General features: G+C 43.7%; 1 protein-coding gene across 1 annotated transcript in view; it reads left to right on the forward strand.

The window, feature by feature from the left end:
- The first annotated feature begins 4,750 nt into the window (after nt 1-4,750).
- Nucleotides 4,751-19,229, forward strand: part of ABL1 (ABL proto-oncogene 1, non-receptor tyrosine kinase) — a 122,658-nt gene continuing 108,179 nt past the window's right edge. The window contains exon 1 of the mRNA XM_048823367.2: nt 4,751-6,568. Within this exon, the coding sequence (XP_048679324.1) occupies nt 6,433-6,568 (136 nt within the window). The 5' untranslated portion in view covers nt 4,751-6,432. The remainder of the gene's footprint in view (nt 6,569-19,229) is intronic.

Raw genomic sequence — 19,229 nt, forward strand, 5'->3', positions numbered from 1 at the left:
TCTGTGAGTCGTTTGTTTGGATGAGCTTGTGTCCCACCGTGATGAACTGGGTCTCACTAAGGAACCATTCTTAGGTCAAGTCCTTCCTGTACAAGGACGTCAGTGGCTGCACTATACCCTGCTGGGTCCCATCTCTTCATCCTGCCTGTGCAGAAGTGGCTGAAGCATCCCTTGCTAAGCTATTGCTAGCTGTCTGTCCCTCTCCTCCGCACCCACTCTCCATCAAGACGTTGCCAGCCTCCCTGCATGGGACATCTTGCCCTGCATGGTGCTCCTGTGTGGTGTTCGTGTGCTCAGTGTAGGGTGACCAGATGTCCCGATTTTATAGGGACAGTCCTGATATTTGGGGCTTTGTGATATATAGGTGCCTATTATCCCCTACCCCCATCCTGATTTTTCATACTTGCTGTCCGGTCGCCCCAGTTCAGAGTGGCCTTGCTTCCAGTGGTTCCTATACAATAGTTGCTTTCCTGAAAGATCCCTGGGGAATTAGGTCAGGACCATCCGGGCCGTCCTAAGGAGGACTCCTCACCCCTTAAAATATGGGTCCTCCCTGGGATCCTCAGGAGAGTGTGAGGTTAGTGGGTAGAGCAGGGTATGTTGAGTCACAATTCGCATTTCTGGTTCCTGCTCGACCACTGTCTGCCATTTCTCTGTGCCTCAGGTTTCTCTGTCTGTAAAGTGGGGATGATGCCTGTTTTATAAGGGAGGTCAGAGACTGAATTAATTAGCTTGTAAAGTGCTTGGAGATTCTGGCTGCGATGGGCCCATTGATAGAACCAAGAAACTTGTCCTGTTTGTGGTTTAATCTAATACTGATATTGAAAATCCTCAGCTCAGCCCTTTGCTGCAGGAGCCTTTGCTCCAAGACTTTCCAGGGGAAGCAGATATATGCCTCAATTTGCCTTCCATCTCCTTCGTGTTGCCCCCTGCAGTTGCCTTTGACTAAGCACTAGGTGGCAGTTTCCACTCAAGTTTGCAGAATTTCAGCCTGCTGCACTAAGCTTTATATATTGCATCTTCCAGCTGTTAAATGAGTATTTTGCATGTTCCATGTAATGCATTCCACGCAGCAAGGCCCAGGAACCTTTAGTGACCAGAGCTGTGATCTGCATCTGAGGTTTGAGAACATTTCCTACTAAACACTGTGACAAACACATCATCAAGTTGGGAGGAAAAGTCTGGATAGATTACCTCCTTAAGAGCTGGTTTCAGAGTAGCAGCCGTGTTAGTCTGTATTCGCAAAAAGAAAAGGAGTACTTGTGGTACCTTCGAGACTAACCAATTTATTTTATGCTCAAATAAATTTCTTTGTCTCTAAGGTGCCACAAGTACTCCTTTTCTCCTTAAAAGCTGGAGCCTGTGAATGATGCAGGCACTTCTGCCATTCAAGTATTCATGGAGGAAAACAACCCAAGAAGACTTAACCACAGGGGTGTCCTTTCACCGTTACCCTGTACGTGTTAGAATTGGTTAGCAGCATTTATTTTCCTTGTATGATAGCAGATTATGTTCTTTTACCCAAGTCACTGAGTCAAGATTTTGTTTGTTGCTGGAAAGGGGGAGTTTGGGGATTTTTGCCCAGCTTTAGTATGTAGCTTTTAAATGCTATTGGGTGTGGAGCAATATAAATAGCAAGACAGTATTCAGCAATGGTTCCTGCTTTCCAAGGGGATTGACTCAGGCAAAAGGCGGCCAGGTGAATTACCCACATTCTACCCTGTATCCTTAACTACTCTCTCTGCCTTTAAACCACGTTCAGCACCTTAACCTGGTTTAAAAGTGGGCTGAGGGATGAAATTACTGCTCTTCGCTGCCTCCCAGGAGGGTTTTGTCAGCTGTCATCCAGAAATGGCTTGATTGGAAATTGCTATGTGAATTTAAAATATTGCCATATTTCTGGACCTCTGGCAGCCTCACACTACAACCCTGTAATAGTTCTTGGAGGAAGGGGGAGTGCAGATGGGCTTAAACCTTTCTTGAAAGTAGTTTAGCTAATATGGTTGAACGATGTGAGAGAAACCAATTTCCAAATGAGATTAGTGCCAGTGGAGACTGAGTTGCTTGGCTTGGATTTAGACCCAGGGCTATCTTTCCTCCCAGCGCTCTACTGTAACCATGGGACCTCCTCTTGTCACCAGCAGGTTCAGGTTCAGGAATGGAGGAAGAAAGGAGCCTGTGGTGCCTCTTCTTGAGTGGATCTCTAATCAAAATGGCCCATGGTCAGGCTCTTCTTTCAGAGGAAGAACAAGGATCTAACTATCTATCTAACAGAAAATGTGCAGTGTCTTTGCCTGTAGGGGGCTTCTCTGATAAGACCGCCTTCCATGCCCCAGTTTGTCTTTCACCAGCCCCATCTCCCTCTCACATGTCTACATAGGTCACACGGGTCGATACACATGGATCTGCAGCCGGAGATGGGTGAGAAGTTAGTTAAAAATCCAGCCCATCTGTTTCAGATCTGAGCTTTTTGTTTCCTTTTGGTTTTAGCAGAGGAAGTTTCCAGCTCCTAGTTAGATTCCTTGGACGTGTCAAACAGGTGAAGGTGTGTGAACATATCAATTACTGTGAAGCCAAGTAACTAACACTTACTGGTCCTGCTGGGCGGGGGCCTCTGAACAGAAGCATCAGCACAGGTAAGGGGCTATTTCCTTTCATGTGTTCTAAGAAATGGAATCTGATATTTTTTCTAAATGGCCACTAGAGGTCTCCAGTGGTCTATGCAATTCCTGCTAGTGCAGCAAACCCACAACTAAACCCTGAAGGCAAGTTGCAAAGGGCATTTCTGGGGTTCACATAGTCTCTATTCAATTCCTGAACTGACATGTTCCCTTATCTGAGTAGGCTGCTTTTGATTCCTGCCCTTCCCCATAACTTGCACTGAGAGGGAGATGAGCCTAGGCTGGGATTTTCAAAGGAGTCTTAGGCTGTTAGGTGCCAAACTCCCATTAAAATTGGGTACCTAACTTCCTTAGGCACAATTGAAAATCCAAGCTTTTGTGAGAAGAGGATCCATCACTGTCTTCACATGAGCCTGCCCTGTCAGCTACCCTGGGGATGGGCAAAGAGTTTAAAACTTGGAGCTGATTGTTTCAGGGACTTGGCAATCTTTAAGCATGGTCGCCGTGCTTGTCCCTCTCTGAAACAGAGATGGAGCAGTCCCTGCCCCAAGGAGTTAACAGTCTAAATGACTGAAATAGCCAACAACAGGATTTATAGACTCTGCAAACAGCGCGGAAAAACAGATTGGCTCAGGGGGATCAGCTGGATGGCTGCATTCAGAGAATGCTGCCAGGTTCCTGAACTTGTGCTTTTGGAAAAGAAACATCAAGCTTGCAGCCCATCCTCTGGGAAGAGCAAATAAGCAGCAGTGACATAAGAGAAATAATTCTGTGCAGGGCTTCACTGACATCTCTAAATCAAGAGAGGAAAGCTCATGTTGCCAGATGCCCAAGACAGAATTACAGGGAACAACGGGTAGAATGTGGTGGGATACAATGGAAGTTGTTGGTACATGGTAGACAACATAGATGGGGTTAATTCCTAAACAACCACATAGCATTTTTACAGAGTCAGTTGTAACCTAAGGGGAGAGGAAGACATTTATGGCTTGTCTACACAGGGAAGTTGTCCCAGAATAAAGTAGAGGGTAAATTTAAAGCATGATAGCTATTCTGGAATAATTCCCTGTATGGATGCTCTTTTCCTTGAAATACAAGAGTCCTTTTCCTGGTTTAGCTTAATCCACTTTGAAAATGGATTATGCTAAATTAGAAGAAGGCAGTCTTTTTCCAGCATAACAGCGTTCACAGGGGGAGTTCTTCTGGAATAGTTTATTCTGCAATAGTTATTCTGGTCAATTTCCCCATGTAGACAAGTCCTTGGAGAGAGTAGTGAGCCAGGGTGTACAATGGGTCAGGTGAGAGATCCAGCTTGGGGAGCAGTCTGAGCGAGCATTAGCAGGAGGAGTGGAGTTGCCGGGAGGAGCAGACAGGAACAGCATTGAGTGAGTAGACATAAAGAACAGTGGGCACCAATGAAAATAAATGATCATTACGGCTTATGTAATTAGGTTAATTGTGGGCATGCCCTCTCAGTGGGCCTGATCCTGTGCAGTGCCAAGTACTCTCTGAGAGCAGCAACAACAACTGCTGGGTGCACCTGGCAGGATCAGGCCACAAACTTGGAAATGCTGCAAATATCTCAGTGGGCACATCCCCCAATGTGGTAAAGGACTCTCTTCCAGGGCCCCCACCCTGGTAAGTACAGTGCCAGAGAGGCCGGCTCAGAGCAGGTCTGGGAGGAGGTGTCTGGCAAGCAGGAGCCCACCAGCGTGCTGGGCGCTGTGTGAGCACGTAGCAAAAGCCCGCCCTTGCCGCACACATTTTACAGTCTAACCCCCCCAGCCGGCCGAACGGGGGACGGAAGGAAGTGGTATTATCCCTATTCTACAGGTGGGGAAACAGAGGCACGGGATAGTGTAACTGACTTGACTTGCTCCAGGTCACATAGGAGTGGTAAGGGGTATGTGGGGGGGTCACTCCCACTAGAGACTCCCCCCCCCCAGCTGCGGTGGGACTGTCAGACAATTGGGTACAGTTCCCCCCTATCTCCTCTGACTCCTCCCCCCACTTCTCCTCCCCTTCCCCACTTTTCTCCCCCGTCCTTCGCCCCGCCCCCTGCCCCGCCCCCGCCCGCTGCGTGCCCCGCCCCTCGCAGCCTCGCTCGGGCGCCAGCAGGCTCCCGTCATGGCCGCCGTGTGCCGCGGGCTCCTCTCGCCCTGAGCGAGCCGGCAGCGGACCCCCCCGCCCGGTGCCGGTGCCGGTGCCGGTGCCGGTGCGAGCCCCGCGGCGGCGAGGCGGCCGGAGGCAGAGGCGGCGGCTGGCCGGAGGCAGGGCGGGGATGTGACTGGCCGGGGCGGGGGGGAGCCGGGAACTCGCAGCCGCCCCCGGGGGGCCCCAGCCCCGGCCCCTTAGCCCGTCACTGCCCCCGCTCCCCCCAGACGGCAGCCCTGCCCCGTCCCTCTGGGGTCCCCTCCCCCCAGGCTGGGGCTTAATCCCTTCCCTGCCCTCCGCCCCAAGGGGCTTCCTCCCTCCTCAGACTAGGCCTTGCCCCCCCCCTTTTGGGGCGTTTGATCTCCCCTCCCCCCCCCCCACCAGCGCTGAGCTTCATCCTCTTTGTTTCCTCTCCCCACCCCAGACTGGGGTTTGACACCCTCCCCCCGAGGTTTCTACCCCTTGTCATACTGCAGTCGTGTCTCCCTCCCCACTCCCCCGCCATTATTCTGGCCCCTGGGAGCATTCAGGGCATGTGGGGATTAGGGTTCTTGGCCTCTCTAACTCCCTTGTCAAGCTTTGGGATGATCAGAAGCCATAGCCTTGCTATAACTCACCAAGCTGGCCTTTCAAAGTGTTACGCTCTCCAATTGGGATGAAGCCAGCCCGGTCACCCCAGCTTGACCTTTTCTGGCTGCTGTGCAGAAACCTTCCTCCTGGAGAGCATCACTGGACTAACGCCTCTTTCCTGCCACCAGCATCGAATGACCTGAGTAGAGTGGCATCTATATCCTTCATGAGCAATAAGGAACAAGTCAGGTTTGGCTTCTCTGCCTTATAAGCAGCAAGCTGGTGCAGATGGGTAATTCGTTACCCGTCATATCTTGATGATTGTTATTGCTTCTGCTCCAAAATGATCCTGAAGTGCCCAATCACTTGCTTCACTTTACCCAGAGCATCAGAGAGGTAGCAATGGTAAGAGTGGCAGAAAACCTGTTATCAGAGAAGGCAAATCTGTTGGGCTTGGATGACTGCAAGTTCCACCACTGAAACATCCCCCTCACTCCAAAGTCATTATGGATCCCCAAAGACTTTGAACTGTCTGCACCTTGTTTATTTGGAAATCTAAAATGACTCTAACACACTTGACTCTCTCTGACTTTACTAATACTTGAAGCCAAATCGCTGGCTTTTTGGCCTTTATTAACTAAGTGCTATGCAAAAGAAAAGGAGAAAAAAAGAAACCCTGACATTGATTGCAATGGGAATAACTATTTCCTGCCTGGGTGACCCTATATGTGGTTTTCTTATTGGTAAGATGAACTAGTTCCCACTTACTCAGTGGAAGACTCATTACAGACAAGAACTTGAAACTTTGGTAACACTTGTAGCTACTAAGTAAGTGGAACATCTTATAACTCTCAGCTTTGCATAAAGCCACCTGAAGAGTCTTGTTGCAGTTTTTAAAGAGTGGAAAGAATCTGTGCACCTGACTGAACTCTCTGCTTAAAGTGATCAGTTTGCTGATGCAGTAAACGTAACAAACGCACACATCTAAAATATTATTTTACTTCCAAATTCTCTGCCAACCTGGAAGATCAGGGATCTCCGTCTCCACACCCTTCTTGTCCTGGGAAAGATTGCCTATTGTTACTTTATGGGGCAGCAGCCTGGAAAAGTTCTTGGGGACCAGAGGAGGCCAAGTCTGCCTGCCCTGCACTTTATCAAAGGAGCAGGGAAGAAAGAATCATCTAGGCATGGAGGCCCACATTGCAATGTCTTCGTGGAACATGGTAGGTGTTTTGATTGCTGCCCTGTTTGATTTGTAGTTAGCCTGCAAATTAGTGTTTTCTTAAATTGTATGAAATGTTTTGAAAATGTTTTGAAAGAACATTTTGAAATGTTTTCAGAAAGAAGGGTATTAGCCTTTGTGTCTTCCCTCTTCTGCTCCCTAAGGTTTCTGGTGACCCCTCTATGTGATCAGCTGGTAAGATCATATTTTTTTCATGGTTAGATTGCTGTTTCCCAGTTTTGTGAAACCCCAGTGGGCATTCTTATATAGCTAACTTCGGGGAAAGCAACTTCTTCATAATGTTATCCAGGGCAGACATTTTAGAAACATTTTTTGTTTGTTTTTTGAATCCTTTGAATTCTGTATGTAAAAGATTTGGACCAATTGACTCAAGTGAGGATGCTGTGCTTCATGTCATGACTAACCTTTTTTGTGTCTACGTAAAGGGCAACTGAAATATATCACTTTTGTTGAAACACTTATATTTACTATAGTAGTAATACCCAAGACAAAGAGAACTGCTTTGTTTCGTTTTTTACTTTGTGTATTTGACATCTTTTGTGGACGCTCATTTTCACTGTGCTCCTAGGTAGCCAGTGAGGCCTCAGTCCTGTATTATGATGCTCATGGAAGCAGAGGTGTTCGCCTGTGTGAAGCACCTTGCAGGACTGGGAGCTTAGTGTCACCTTATGTTTGTGTGGGCCTTGCACCCAGTAACGGGACAGAGAAATGTGATTTTTAAAGCTTCCCCCCCATTCCCCCCCAAAAAAGGGCAGTGGGATTCAGGGGCAGGTTAAATGTATTTTTAACTGATTAGATTTCAAGCTATGGTTCCCCTTTAAAAGACAGACAGACAGAAAAATATGTTGCTGAAATGTTTTTTTACTAAATCTCTATCCCGCACTTACTTTGAGTTCAGAAGTTCTTCTGAGACAACATGCTTCTAACTGCTTTCTTAGGCTAGAAAATATGATTCTGACAATCGTCATTTAGCATTTTTATTCCACTCAAAATAACTTTATTCATGCAGGAAACGGACCAGCATTTGTCATCTTTGGCCATCAGATAACTTTGAAAGCTTTGCTTTCTCTGGGAACACAATTAAACAGCAGGTGAAAAAGTTTATTAAAATAAATGTGCCCGACACTTATTTTGTAAGGGGACTTAATTTGTGAAACTATTCTTCATCCTGAATTTCCCAGTGTTCAGGAAATTCAGTATCATTCTTAACATTATTTGCAGACAGATGCTGCAGAAGTCTTGAGTGTGTTTAAAATATTAAAATAATCAATGATTAAAAATGATTTGTATTTCTCCCCTCTTCCCACACAATGTGTCCGTACAGTGATTGTTTGAAAAGTGAAGCTAATTCTTGGGAAGCTGGATGATAGGCCTATGACAGCTGTGGTATCAGTGGCATGTTCGCACTGCAAAAACACTCCAAACCAAGTATTTTATTATTTTTTAATCAAGTACACATGTCTGCCCCATCTCTGTTGCCTCTGCTTCTCTAGACCAGTGGTTCTCAAAGCCGGTCTGCTGCTTGTTCAGGGAAAGCCCCTGGCGGGCTGGGCCAGTGTGTTTACCTGCCACGTCTGCAGGTTCGGCCGATTGCTGCTCCCACTGGCCGCGGTTCGCCGCTCCAGGCCAATGGGGGATGCGGGAAGAGTGGACAGCATATCCCGCAGCTCGCACCGCTTCCCGCAGCCCCCATTGGCCTGGAGCGGTGAACCGCGGCCAGTGGGAGCTGTGATCGGCCGAACCTGTGGACGCGGCAGATAAATAAACTGGCCCTGCCCGCCAGGGGCTTTCCCTGAACAAGCGGCAAACCGGCTTTGAAGAACCACTGCTCTAGACAGAGCTTCAAGCTTAGATGGGATGGAGCGAGAAACAGAGTACTAAACTGCAAGTAACACAATATTCCAACCGAGTTTGGTGTTTTGATCTGGGAGTCAAGGCAGAAATCCTGCTTTTTGATCATTTTACAGGAATAGACAGAAGGTAACTTTTTGTCAGGATGACATGAGGTCAGAAGAACCCAGCACATTTACAAGAAAAAATATTGTCTATTATGGCAATACTCCATATGTCCACAAGAGACCTCAGTGTCTTGATTAAAAAAAGAATACAACTTGAAAGGGAACCTCAAGACTCGTACATCTGTTAAGGGGACTGCAAAAGTTCAGTCTCGCTTATCCACATGAGGAAAAGCATCTTACCTCAGTAGCGCAGCTAGTATTTAAGACTCTGCTGCTGTTTCTAGTCATTCATCCCTGTTTTGGGCTTGTCATAAAAGCATAGCTCCTGGCTGAAACCTTGCCTACAAAATGTTATCTTGGGAATGAATTATATGTAATTTTTAAAAAATAGTCTGGTTGTTTAGGTTGTAGAGAGGAAAAACATAGCTTCAGGTGCTCCCCGTCTCTCTCAAATTGCGTATCAGTAGTTTTCTTGCCATGTAAAAAAAATAGTCCATAATCTGTCTTTACTGCCTTTTTGGTATATGGAAAGAGAGTGATTCATATTTCACTTCTTATTCATAAAGCTGCTGTGGATCATATGGTATAAAAACAAATTGGGATTCTTTTCAGGATTTTAAAATCTAATTGTTTTATGTAATTTCTCTTTAGTATTTTCATTATATGGTTGCCTGTAAGATCTAAATCAGTGTGTGCATGTTCTCTGCCATATTGTGTGCACCATCTTGTCCCCCGGAAAGTCAGGTGTCTCGTTTTCAGTCAAACCTAATGCGTATTTAAAGAGAAACTGGAGGCTGGGCTACCCAAGGTAAGGTCTCAACGAAGGGACCTATGTCATCGCAGATAGCTGAGAGAGGAGCAGGTGGAATGGCTTGTCACCCGCAGCAACGTCTGTTTAAAAGAACACTATATTTGGCCTTGGCACAAAGGTGACCTATTGAACAATTTTTAATATTCTTTTTATAAATCTCTTAGCAAAGTCCATGTCAGTCTGTCTTTTAAAAATGATTGTTAGTGTTAAAGTTCCAAGGAAGGAAAGTTTATAAAAATAATTAATGGCAAAAATACATTGATAGGTTTAACTCTACCATACACAGAATGTCCCCATGAGAGAACAGAATCCCATTGAGTGGACATTATGTATGGGACATCTGTCACCCTTACATCAAGTAGTACCTTATTTAATAAGCTGTCCCATTGATTTCAGTGGAGCCACTTTCAGAGCGAAGTTCTATTTAATATAAAACTGACAGAACCACACCCATATGCAATGTTTAAAAAAAATCTCAAATGCCTGAGTGTTCTGCACTGCTAGTTGGTTAGCAACGTGGTTAAAGTGTAAGTAATTATGGATAACAATGTACATCAAAACAACCTGCATGAGAGTAACTCCATTTTTAGCTATTGTTCATTATATAGTGCCAATAATGCCCTACATGCTCTCAACATGTAAAAAGACAAGTCATCAGACTCTTGGCCCCACTAATGTCCATCTGTTCTACTGGAGTGGTGCAAAGGGGCCTTAAATCTCTCCTAAATGGGCAGTTGAAGCTTTCCCCACCATGGGGGAATCCTCAACCGGTGTACAGCCATCAGAGCTTCTGACCCTTCCTTCTTCCCTTCCTGCCCCGATATCGGAGCTGTTCTGTGGGCTGGAGTTCATTGTGATCCTTGCCAACATAATGGCTTCTAAGGGAGGGCAGTTCCAAGCCAGTTACAGCATCCCTTAGAGTACTTTAACGTGCACCATGGGCTGCTTCAGTTCCTGGCCAGCCTAGGGTTAGGGGAAGTGGAAAGGCCACCTGTACCTCTCCTCCTCATGTGATGAGCTCATGCTTCTTTCAGCAGAGGACTGAGTCCAGGGTCCCTGCCCTGAAGAGTATACAATCCATGTCTGCTCTCTCTTAGAGGAATGAGCTTTTCTTAAGAGGCATGCAGCATTTTGTACAAAATGGAACGACACGTGGCTTCTTTAGTATTGTAAGACAGTTGTACATAATAATACAACCATATTATATTAAATACAAATTACAGTTAATGGAATGCTAAAGCACTCACGTCAAGAAACGCAAAATTGAAGTTCTCATAATAACCTTAACTTGCCCTTTTTGTACTCATGGAGCCTTCATTTACCCTTGGTCTGCAGCTGCTCAGCTCCTTTTCAAATGAACTGAAGTGTGAGTGCATATCGGAGGGCAGAACTTGGCCCACTGAATGTTAAAATATACATTTGGGTTAGTAATAAAAAAAAATCCATATGTATGATGGATGGAACTTAACCTTATTAAGAAAACTTTAACTTTTGCATTGTTTGACTTGAGTGTAGTGTAAGATTATTAATAATTTAAATTAGTATATATTTTTGGATTTAATTCCCTTGGTTTTTTTCCAAACACTAACGCTACACACTCTTTATTGATAAATGCTAGGATACAAAGAGAGACTTCATTTTTGTTAGTATCTTTACACCTTGCCCAGAAACTTACATTGACCAGGTGCTTATGGGACTCCCATGTTTTCCTGTTCATGCAAGTAGAAGACTTCCACACACTTATGTAGCTTAAAGTCTACTTAAGGGCAGTTTGAAACCTACTAGACTCATGAGATAGTAGTGAATTTCCAACTGCTATTGGGAAAGTCCCGCTGTGACCGTGCATGGTTGTGCTGCATGAGCCTCCTTTGCTGCAAGGCTCATTTGGAAAGTAATTGAAACTAAGCGTGTGGGGGGGGGAGGGGAAAGAGGTGATGGTGGGGAACTTCCCAAAGGAGCCCTGAATACGAAAGCTCATGCTCAAATAAATTGGTTAGTCTCTAAGGTGCCACAAGTACTCCTTTTCTTTTTGCTGAATATGAGACTTTCTCTTCTGTCCTTCACTTCATTTTAAGTGTATAAAGAGGAGCTCCCTGGTAGATAAGAATTAAACCTGGGCTCAAGATATTTTCGTTCATTATGTTCTTACAGGTTTCAGAGTAACAGCCGTGTTAGTCTGTATTCGCAAAAAGAAAAGGAGTACTTGTGGCACCTTAGAGACTAACCAATTTATTTGTGCATGAGCTTTCGTGAGCTACAGCTCACTTCATCGGATGCATACTGTGGAAGCTGCAGAAGACATTATGTACACAGAGACCATGAAACAATACCTCCTCCCACCCCACTCTCCTGCTGGTAATAGCTTATCTAAAGTGATCATCAAGTTGGGCCATTTCCAGCACAAATTCAGGTTTTCCTACCCTCCTCCCCCCTCCCCCCCCCCCCCAAACTCACTCTCCTGCTGGTAATAGCCCATCCAAAGTGACCACTCTCTTTAAAATGAAAAGGAGTACTTGTGGCACCTTAGAGACTAACCAATTTATTTGAGCATGAGCTTTCGTGAGCTACAGCTCAAAGCTCATGCTCAAATAAATTGGTTAGTCTCTAAGGTGCCACAAGTACTCCTTTTCTTTTTGCGAATACAGACTAACACGGCTGTTCCTCTGAAACCTCTCTTTAAAATGTGTATGATAATCAAGGTGGGCCATTTCCAGCACAAATCCAGGTTTTCTCACACCCCCCCGCACCCCCCTCCAAAAACCACACACACAAACTCACTCTCCTGCTGGTAATAGCTTATCCAAAGTGACCACTCTCCTCACAATGTGTATGAAAATCAAGGTGGGCCATTTCCAGCACAAATACAGGTTTTCTCACCCCCCCCCCCACCCCCATACACACACAAACTCACTCTCCTGCTGGTAATAGCTCATCCAAAGTGACTTGGATGAGCTATTACCAGCAGGAGAGTGAGTTTGTCACCCCCATACACACACAAACTCACTCTCCTGCTGGTAATAGCTCATCCAAAGTGACTTGGATGAGCTATTACCAGCAGGAGAGTGAGTTTGTGTGTGTATGGGGGTGGTTGGGGTGTGAGAAAACCTGGAAATGGCCCACCTTGATTATCATGCACATTGTAGGGAGAGTGGTCACTTTGGATGGGCTATTACCAGCAGGAGAGTGAGTTTGTGTGTGGGGGGGCGGAGGGTGAGAAAACCTGGATTTGTGCTGGAAATGGCCCAACTTGATGATCACTTTAGATAAACTATTACCAGCAGGAGAGTGGGGTGGGAGGAGGTATTGTTTCATGGTCTCTGTGTATATAATGTCTTCTGCAGTTTCCACAGTATGCATCCGATGAAGTGAGCTGTAGCTCACAAAAGCTCATGCTCAAATAAATTGGTTAGTCTCTAAGGTGCCACAAGTACTCCTTTTCTTTGTTCTTACAGTGCTTAGAAAAACGGGTCCTCAATCTCAGTTGGGCCTCTAGGCACTATTGTAATATAAATAAGAATAGATCGCTGCTGCTGCAATCACTACCACTACTACTGTATAATCATGTTAAACTTATCACTTGTGAATGTAAATATAACTCCTTTTTCGGGTTTCATGACAGGATGTCAGACAAGGTATAACTGTTAGCTGACTTCAGATAATCTAAATGTTTATCTGGAATAATAACACTTCAGTTTCCAGGTTTCAGAGTAACAGCCGTGTTAGTCTGTATTCGCAAAAAGAAAAGGAGTACTTGTGACACCTTAGAGACTAACCAATTTATTTGTGCATGAGCTTTCGTGAGCTACAGCTCACTTCATCGGATGCACGAAAGCTCATGCTCAAATAAATTGGTTAGTCTCTAAGGTGCAACAAGTCCTCCTTTTCTTTTTACTTCAATTTCCAATAGCAGACCTGTGCTAATTGAATATTCAGCGAGTGGTAAATTGATAAAGCTGAAGCCTTGAATTACAGTACTGTTGACTCATAATTTTTAAATCTCACAACTGTGTAGAATGTTGCTGCAGTCATGTTGATATACTCCAAATGTGTAACATTGTAGGATTAAACGTATGTTAGTGTGATGCTTATGACATTAGCCTGTGTTCACTGTTTCTTCTACACAGTGTTGTGACTGGTTTATGTTCACTTTTGCTTCTGTCTGTATGAATGTAGTAAAAGCCAAGTATACTCTTGAAAATAGGAATTTTTTTAGAATTACTTACTGTTTCACATATCTTGTGCTTTCCATATTTTCTGGCCTGTATTTTATGTACTATATCTATTGATATCATTATAATGAGAGCCACTGTCTTCACCCAGTAGTCTTTTGTGATGTGGGTTTACTGTTGCTGCACAAGTCGTCTTCATGTGCATGCCAGATGTATTAAAAGATCTGCTGTGAATCACTGAGGAGTATTGTTGTAGAAATATAAAACCAATTTAAGCAGAAGTTACAAAGGGTTTTGTTGGATATTCTATCAAATCTTGTTTCTGTATTGATGGAACTCAAATTAAACTTGAACTGTGGGAGTCAGTCTGCTTATCAGTGCTTGCTGTTCTAGTTTAAAGGAAGGTGAAGCACTAAATATTGGACAGAAATATTAATCAGTATCTAGAGAATTTTAGCGAGCAATTATGATGGCTCTTTCCTACTCTCTTTCAATTATTCCTCTTTAGCTACTGTATTTGACCCCAGCTCTGTTCTTAAATGCTCAGTGTGAGTTTTGTTGAAGTTGATAGGAGCTGCAGACACTGGAGGGCAACATTTGGTACAAATCGTATAACATTGCTTAAGTTTTTCTTTTTTCTTTTTCTTTTTTTTTACACTCTGGGAAGATTCCCTTATCCACATGCTTAGTTTATCTGTCTAGAATGACATTCCCTGCTGTGTGTTTACTAGGAATTCTGAATGCAAGTTTCCTTGAGATTCAGCCTTCAGTGCTGCCTAAAGTCTCTACAAAGTTAGGTCTGTCCATACCTTGCTTTGCTGTTCCCTTTCCAGGATGTCTGGTTTATAGTCTCTTATTGTGTGTATAAAGCATGATTCTGCTCTCAGTTTTACAGCAATTTAATTCCACTGTTTTAGTGGGGTTACTGCTAACTTGCACAGATGTCGGCGAGATCAGGATTCACCCAGGAGTCTAAAGGATAGCTGATCAGTATTGTAGCATATCTTTGCTCTGTCATTTTTACTGAGTGATGGATTTTCTGTGTAGATTATTAATTACAAAGGCTTCTTTTAATTACTTGTATTAAAAAACAAGTGTTGCTGCATATGACTGTTTTGAGCAGTCATTTATCCATAAATGCTGCTGTGCTGATGCACTGCAGTGCATTTATATTCTGGTCTAACTTTTCTTCCTACCTCATCTCTGCCATGTCAATTAAAGCATACTCAAGTCCCTGAACATAAATATGGAGAATGTCCAGTCTGCCTCTGAATAAACGCCTCCTGTAAGTTGCTTTCTCAGTCATCAGTAAAGCAAATCCTGTTAGTTCTGTTCTCTTAAAGCTCATCAAATAGTTTCTGTACTGAACATTACTGTATTCTGGTTTGTGTTGCATATTTACATATAATGGACTTTGAGACAAAATAATGGACTCTGAGAACGTGAGCATTATATATGATTAAGGCGGTGCTGAATTTGATGTGACCACTGCCCTTTAATAGTACATGCTAACTGGGATACTGAAATTTGAGAAAATACAGGAATTCCCCCCTGCCATATATTTCCTCTGTGTGTCAGATTTTCATCACAATTGGGAGTGTGAAGGGAACTGCTGCGCATGCTCCCTGTGTTTCCTGTCATAAACGCTGTACAAAGAGAAGCTTTATTTACTGTACCCATCCACCATCTAAAGTGCTGAAGGCAAAAACCATCTATTAACTTAGCACTGTCAACTTGTTGCAGTACAGTATAACCACTAGTCTGATCAGCTCCTGATTTGCAAAGAAAGATAGAAATTGGCACAGCTGTTGTAGAAATTGTTAAAACTTTTAATCACTGGTAATTCCTTGTCTATATCAAGAAAAAGTACTGCTAATTTTCAAGCAGTTGGGAGTGTCAGTTGTAGAAGATGAAGATGTAAAACTAACTTGGAAGTCATTCAGGTTTCCTGAAAATATTTCTTTGTGTGTGTGTTGAAACTTCATGTTTTCAAAAAGCCATCTCTACTGACTGCTAGATATGTTTAATGACTCACTAAGATGCTTTGTGTTATGTTCTTGATCTCACCAGTTTCTCTTATAACTACAGCAATTGTCAGTGAGGATATGCTGTAGAAAACTCAACTGCAGGTGTTACTCTTTTATTTAATCTTTTGTGATATTTTTTTAAATGAACCTTGAGAAATTTTAAAACCTAGCCACTAGATGTCTTTTCCGGATCTTGTATAGTAGTTGGTATAATTTCTGTTCTGACAAAATGGTCTGTAGCCCTTTAATGAGAGAGATATGTCAAAGGTGGTATCAAAAACTAATGGTAAGATCTGGGATCAGAAGTGACCGCCCTGAATTAGAAGATGGTGAACAATCAGGTCTTTTAAATCAAACACTATTATTAAAAAGTTGCTAAAAGAATATTGTAGAACTATTGAACTTAAAGTCTTATACAATAATTACTTTTAAAGCCCATAATCCTGACTGGTTTGAGGCCTTCTTTCTGATGGTGCATATCTCTTTGACATCCCTTGCACTAAGGGAATGAACTGCTGCATTTTAGGTTGTAAGGTATGGTGCCTTGTCACTTATCATAAGGACTTTGGGGCAGGAGCATGGGAGCACTGCATTCATTTCAGTCTACGCTTCCTTGCTTTAAACAGTAGAAATACAATTTTGAAAATATTTTATCAGCACTGTCTTCAGTTTCAATTGCTGCCTCCTGCCTAGCATCTGTTTCAGTATTGTTTCATATTGTTTGTATTGTATTTTAGATTGTTTTTACAGTTTTACAAAAGGAGCTTTCCTGAGCAACTTTGAGGAAAGTGGCTTTGTAAATATTTGTGTAATAATATGTATGTTTAAAAAGTTCAGCAATTCTGAAGATTTAAACTTTTGTCTGTAAGTGGGATTCATGGGGGTTATCTGGGGAGCACAGTTCAACCCACTGTATTAATATTGTCTTAAAGTCAGAAGTCTGATCATAGGTAGGTAAAGGGACAGTGAAGATATTGTGGGGTCTAACTCTTATTAGTGTTTTATGGCCTTACAAAAATTAAACTCTGTAGCCTGGTAATATCTCCGTCTTAGTGAAGTTTTTTGGGGGGAGGTAATAGTTATGAAAAAGATTAACGCATCTAGCAATGTAGTTTAGGCTACACATATGCACACTCGAATGTGTTTGTGTGTTATTTTTACTAACTGTAAGCCTCCTGCACATCCTCTGTAAAGCTGTCCAGGTATAAAGTTGTTTTAAAACTGTATTTTCCAGGTTAGCCAGAACGATTGCAATGGCTGTTGGAGAAAGAAGTCTTGTATTATATCTGGGTATGCTTAATGTTTGCAAACAGCTTTGGAATGCTCCAGTGAAAAGTACTAAATTAAATGCGAAACTATTATTTCTATTAAGATATAGATAATTTGACAGAGGTTCTCTCCATTCTAACATTTATGTAATGATGACTCTTGGTGGATCCTCCTAAATACAATTTCTATGTACCTTTTATGGTATTACCTACTGTATGGTTATTTAATAAACGCTTCCTGAAGATCTCCAAGGTACAAAACAGATCCAAGATGCCCTTTCTTGGGATTTAGTTGTAGGGAGTGAGAAAAGCTCTTTGAGCAAAGGTCGTCTCCTGTTATGTGTTTGAACAATACATAGCACAAGGGGGGTGCATCCTCTGGGTGCTAGCATAATTCAAATAATAATAATAATTACCCCTACAATATAAAAGGTATGATCATACACGTCACTTCAGATCAGAGATGGGCAAACTGCGGCCTGCGGGCCACATCCGGCCCACGAGACCCTCCTGCCTGGCCCTTGAGCTCCCGGCTGGGGAGGCTAGCCCTTGGCCCCTCCCCTGCTGTGTTCCCCCCACAGCCTCAGCTCGCCGTGCCGCCAGCGTTCTGGGCGGTGGGGCTGCGAGCTCCTGCTGGGCAGCACGGCTGCGGGAGCCACCAGCCTGCCCTAATGCTCTAGACTGCACGGCGGCATGTCTGGCTCTGGCCCGGCGGCACGGCTGCCAGTCCTGGTGCTCTGAGTGGTATGGTAAGGAGGGTGTGGGGGGGTGTTGGATGGGTTGGGGGTTCTGAGGGGGGCAGTCGGGGGCGGGAAGTGGGAGGGGGTGGATATGGGGCGGGGACCAGGCTGTTTGGGGAGGCACAGCCTTCCCTACCCGGCCCTCCATACAGTTTCGGAACCCCGATGTGGCCCTCAGGCCAAAAAATTTGCCCACCCCTGCTTTAGATGTTGCTTACCCCTGTATATTCCTCATCTGTGAGGAAAAATGTGTATTGGTAGGGCTGTAGTGCTCCATTTTTGACTCAGACCTCTTTCCAGGTCCTCACATCCAGGCTATATCAATAGCTTGCCAATTCTTTCTATGTAACATGTCTAAGATATGGCTCTCATCTTGCATCTTGTTTACTGCTGCATCCTTCTCTCTAGCCTTGACAAATGCAGTCTTGCTCCCCTCATATTATTTCAGAATGCCATTGTAAAGATAATTTTCCTAACCAGTCGTTTTGATCCTGTTACCCCTCTCTTTAAATCCCTCCACTGGCTCCCATTTCTCTGTCACATCAAACATAAGCTGTTTGTATTAATTTTCAAGGCCTTTCACAGTCAATTCCCACCCGACCTATCATCTCTCATTCACTATACAGTTGATTCTCCCCTCTGATCCAGGGATGCCAACCTCCACTCTCCATTTGTTACATCTTCAGTCAAATACCTTCATGCTTTTTTCCCATGCTGTCCAACATGCTTGGGCATGCTCCATACATATTTGCAAAGCTATCTCAATGTTTATCTTCAGATTCCAGAGACAAATGTGTATCATGCTGACCAGTATTGTCTGATTGTTTACTTATACTTCCCCATCTGTCTGTGAGACACGGTGGATTAGGTAATATCTTTTATTGGACCAGCATCTGTTGGTAAAAGAGACAAACTGTTGAGCTACATCTGTTGTCTCTTGAATTAAAGTTAGATTGTTAGCCCCTTAGGGCAGGGACAGTCTTTCTCGTCTTTGTTTGTACAGCACCTAGCACAATCTGGTCCAAGAGTAGGACTCCTAGATGGTGCGGTAATACTACTACTGCTGATAATAATGGAAACTGCTATGGAATTTGCTGACCAGCATAGTTAGGTCCTTAGAGAAAAAGACTATCTCATTTTGCCCTGCTTTGTCTTTGGATCAGAACTGAAGCAGCAAGGTATTCTTTGAGGATTGGGGTGATGCAGTAGTTCCTTGGTTGTTTTCCCTGTGGCTTTCTGCATTAGAATTCACAAATTTAATCTGTGGATTCTGTCTGAATCTGCAACTGAAATAGGTCTGGAGGAGGCCACAAAGTGCTAAAGCCTATTGGACTGGTTAACAAAATATACAGTTAATAACATTTCTTATTTAAGTAGGTAATCTTCTGAGCCATGCAGAGGGCAGATTAGAATAATAATGGTTGGATTTTTGGAGGCAACTGCTAGCTTTAAACACTTCAATCATTTTGGTTGCTGTAATTAGCAATTGCTTCTGCAAAGCACAGGCATCATGCATTTCAGCTGAATAACTGCTGTGCTGATGATAAGCAGACATCACTTGATGGTACTTGGGAACTTCAAAGAGCAGGATAATGGCTTTGCCTAGCTCTGGTTAAGAACACAGGACTTGAAGAACATTAAATAAAAGTAAACTCAACACTGTTTAAT

This window comes from Caretta caretta, chromosome 16 (assembly GCF_965140235.1).
Source record: "Caretta caretta isolate rCarCar2 chromosome 16, rCarCar1.hap1, whole genome shotgun sequence".
Taxonomy (NCBI): domain Eukaryota; kingdom Metazoa; phylum Chordata; order Testudines; family Cheloniidae; genus Caretta; species Caretta caretta.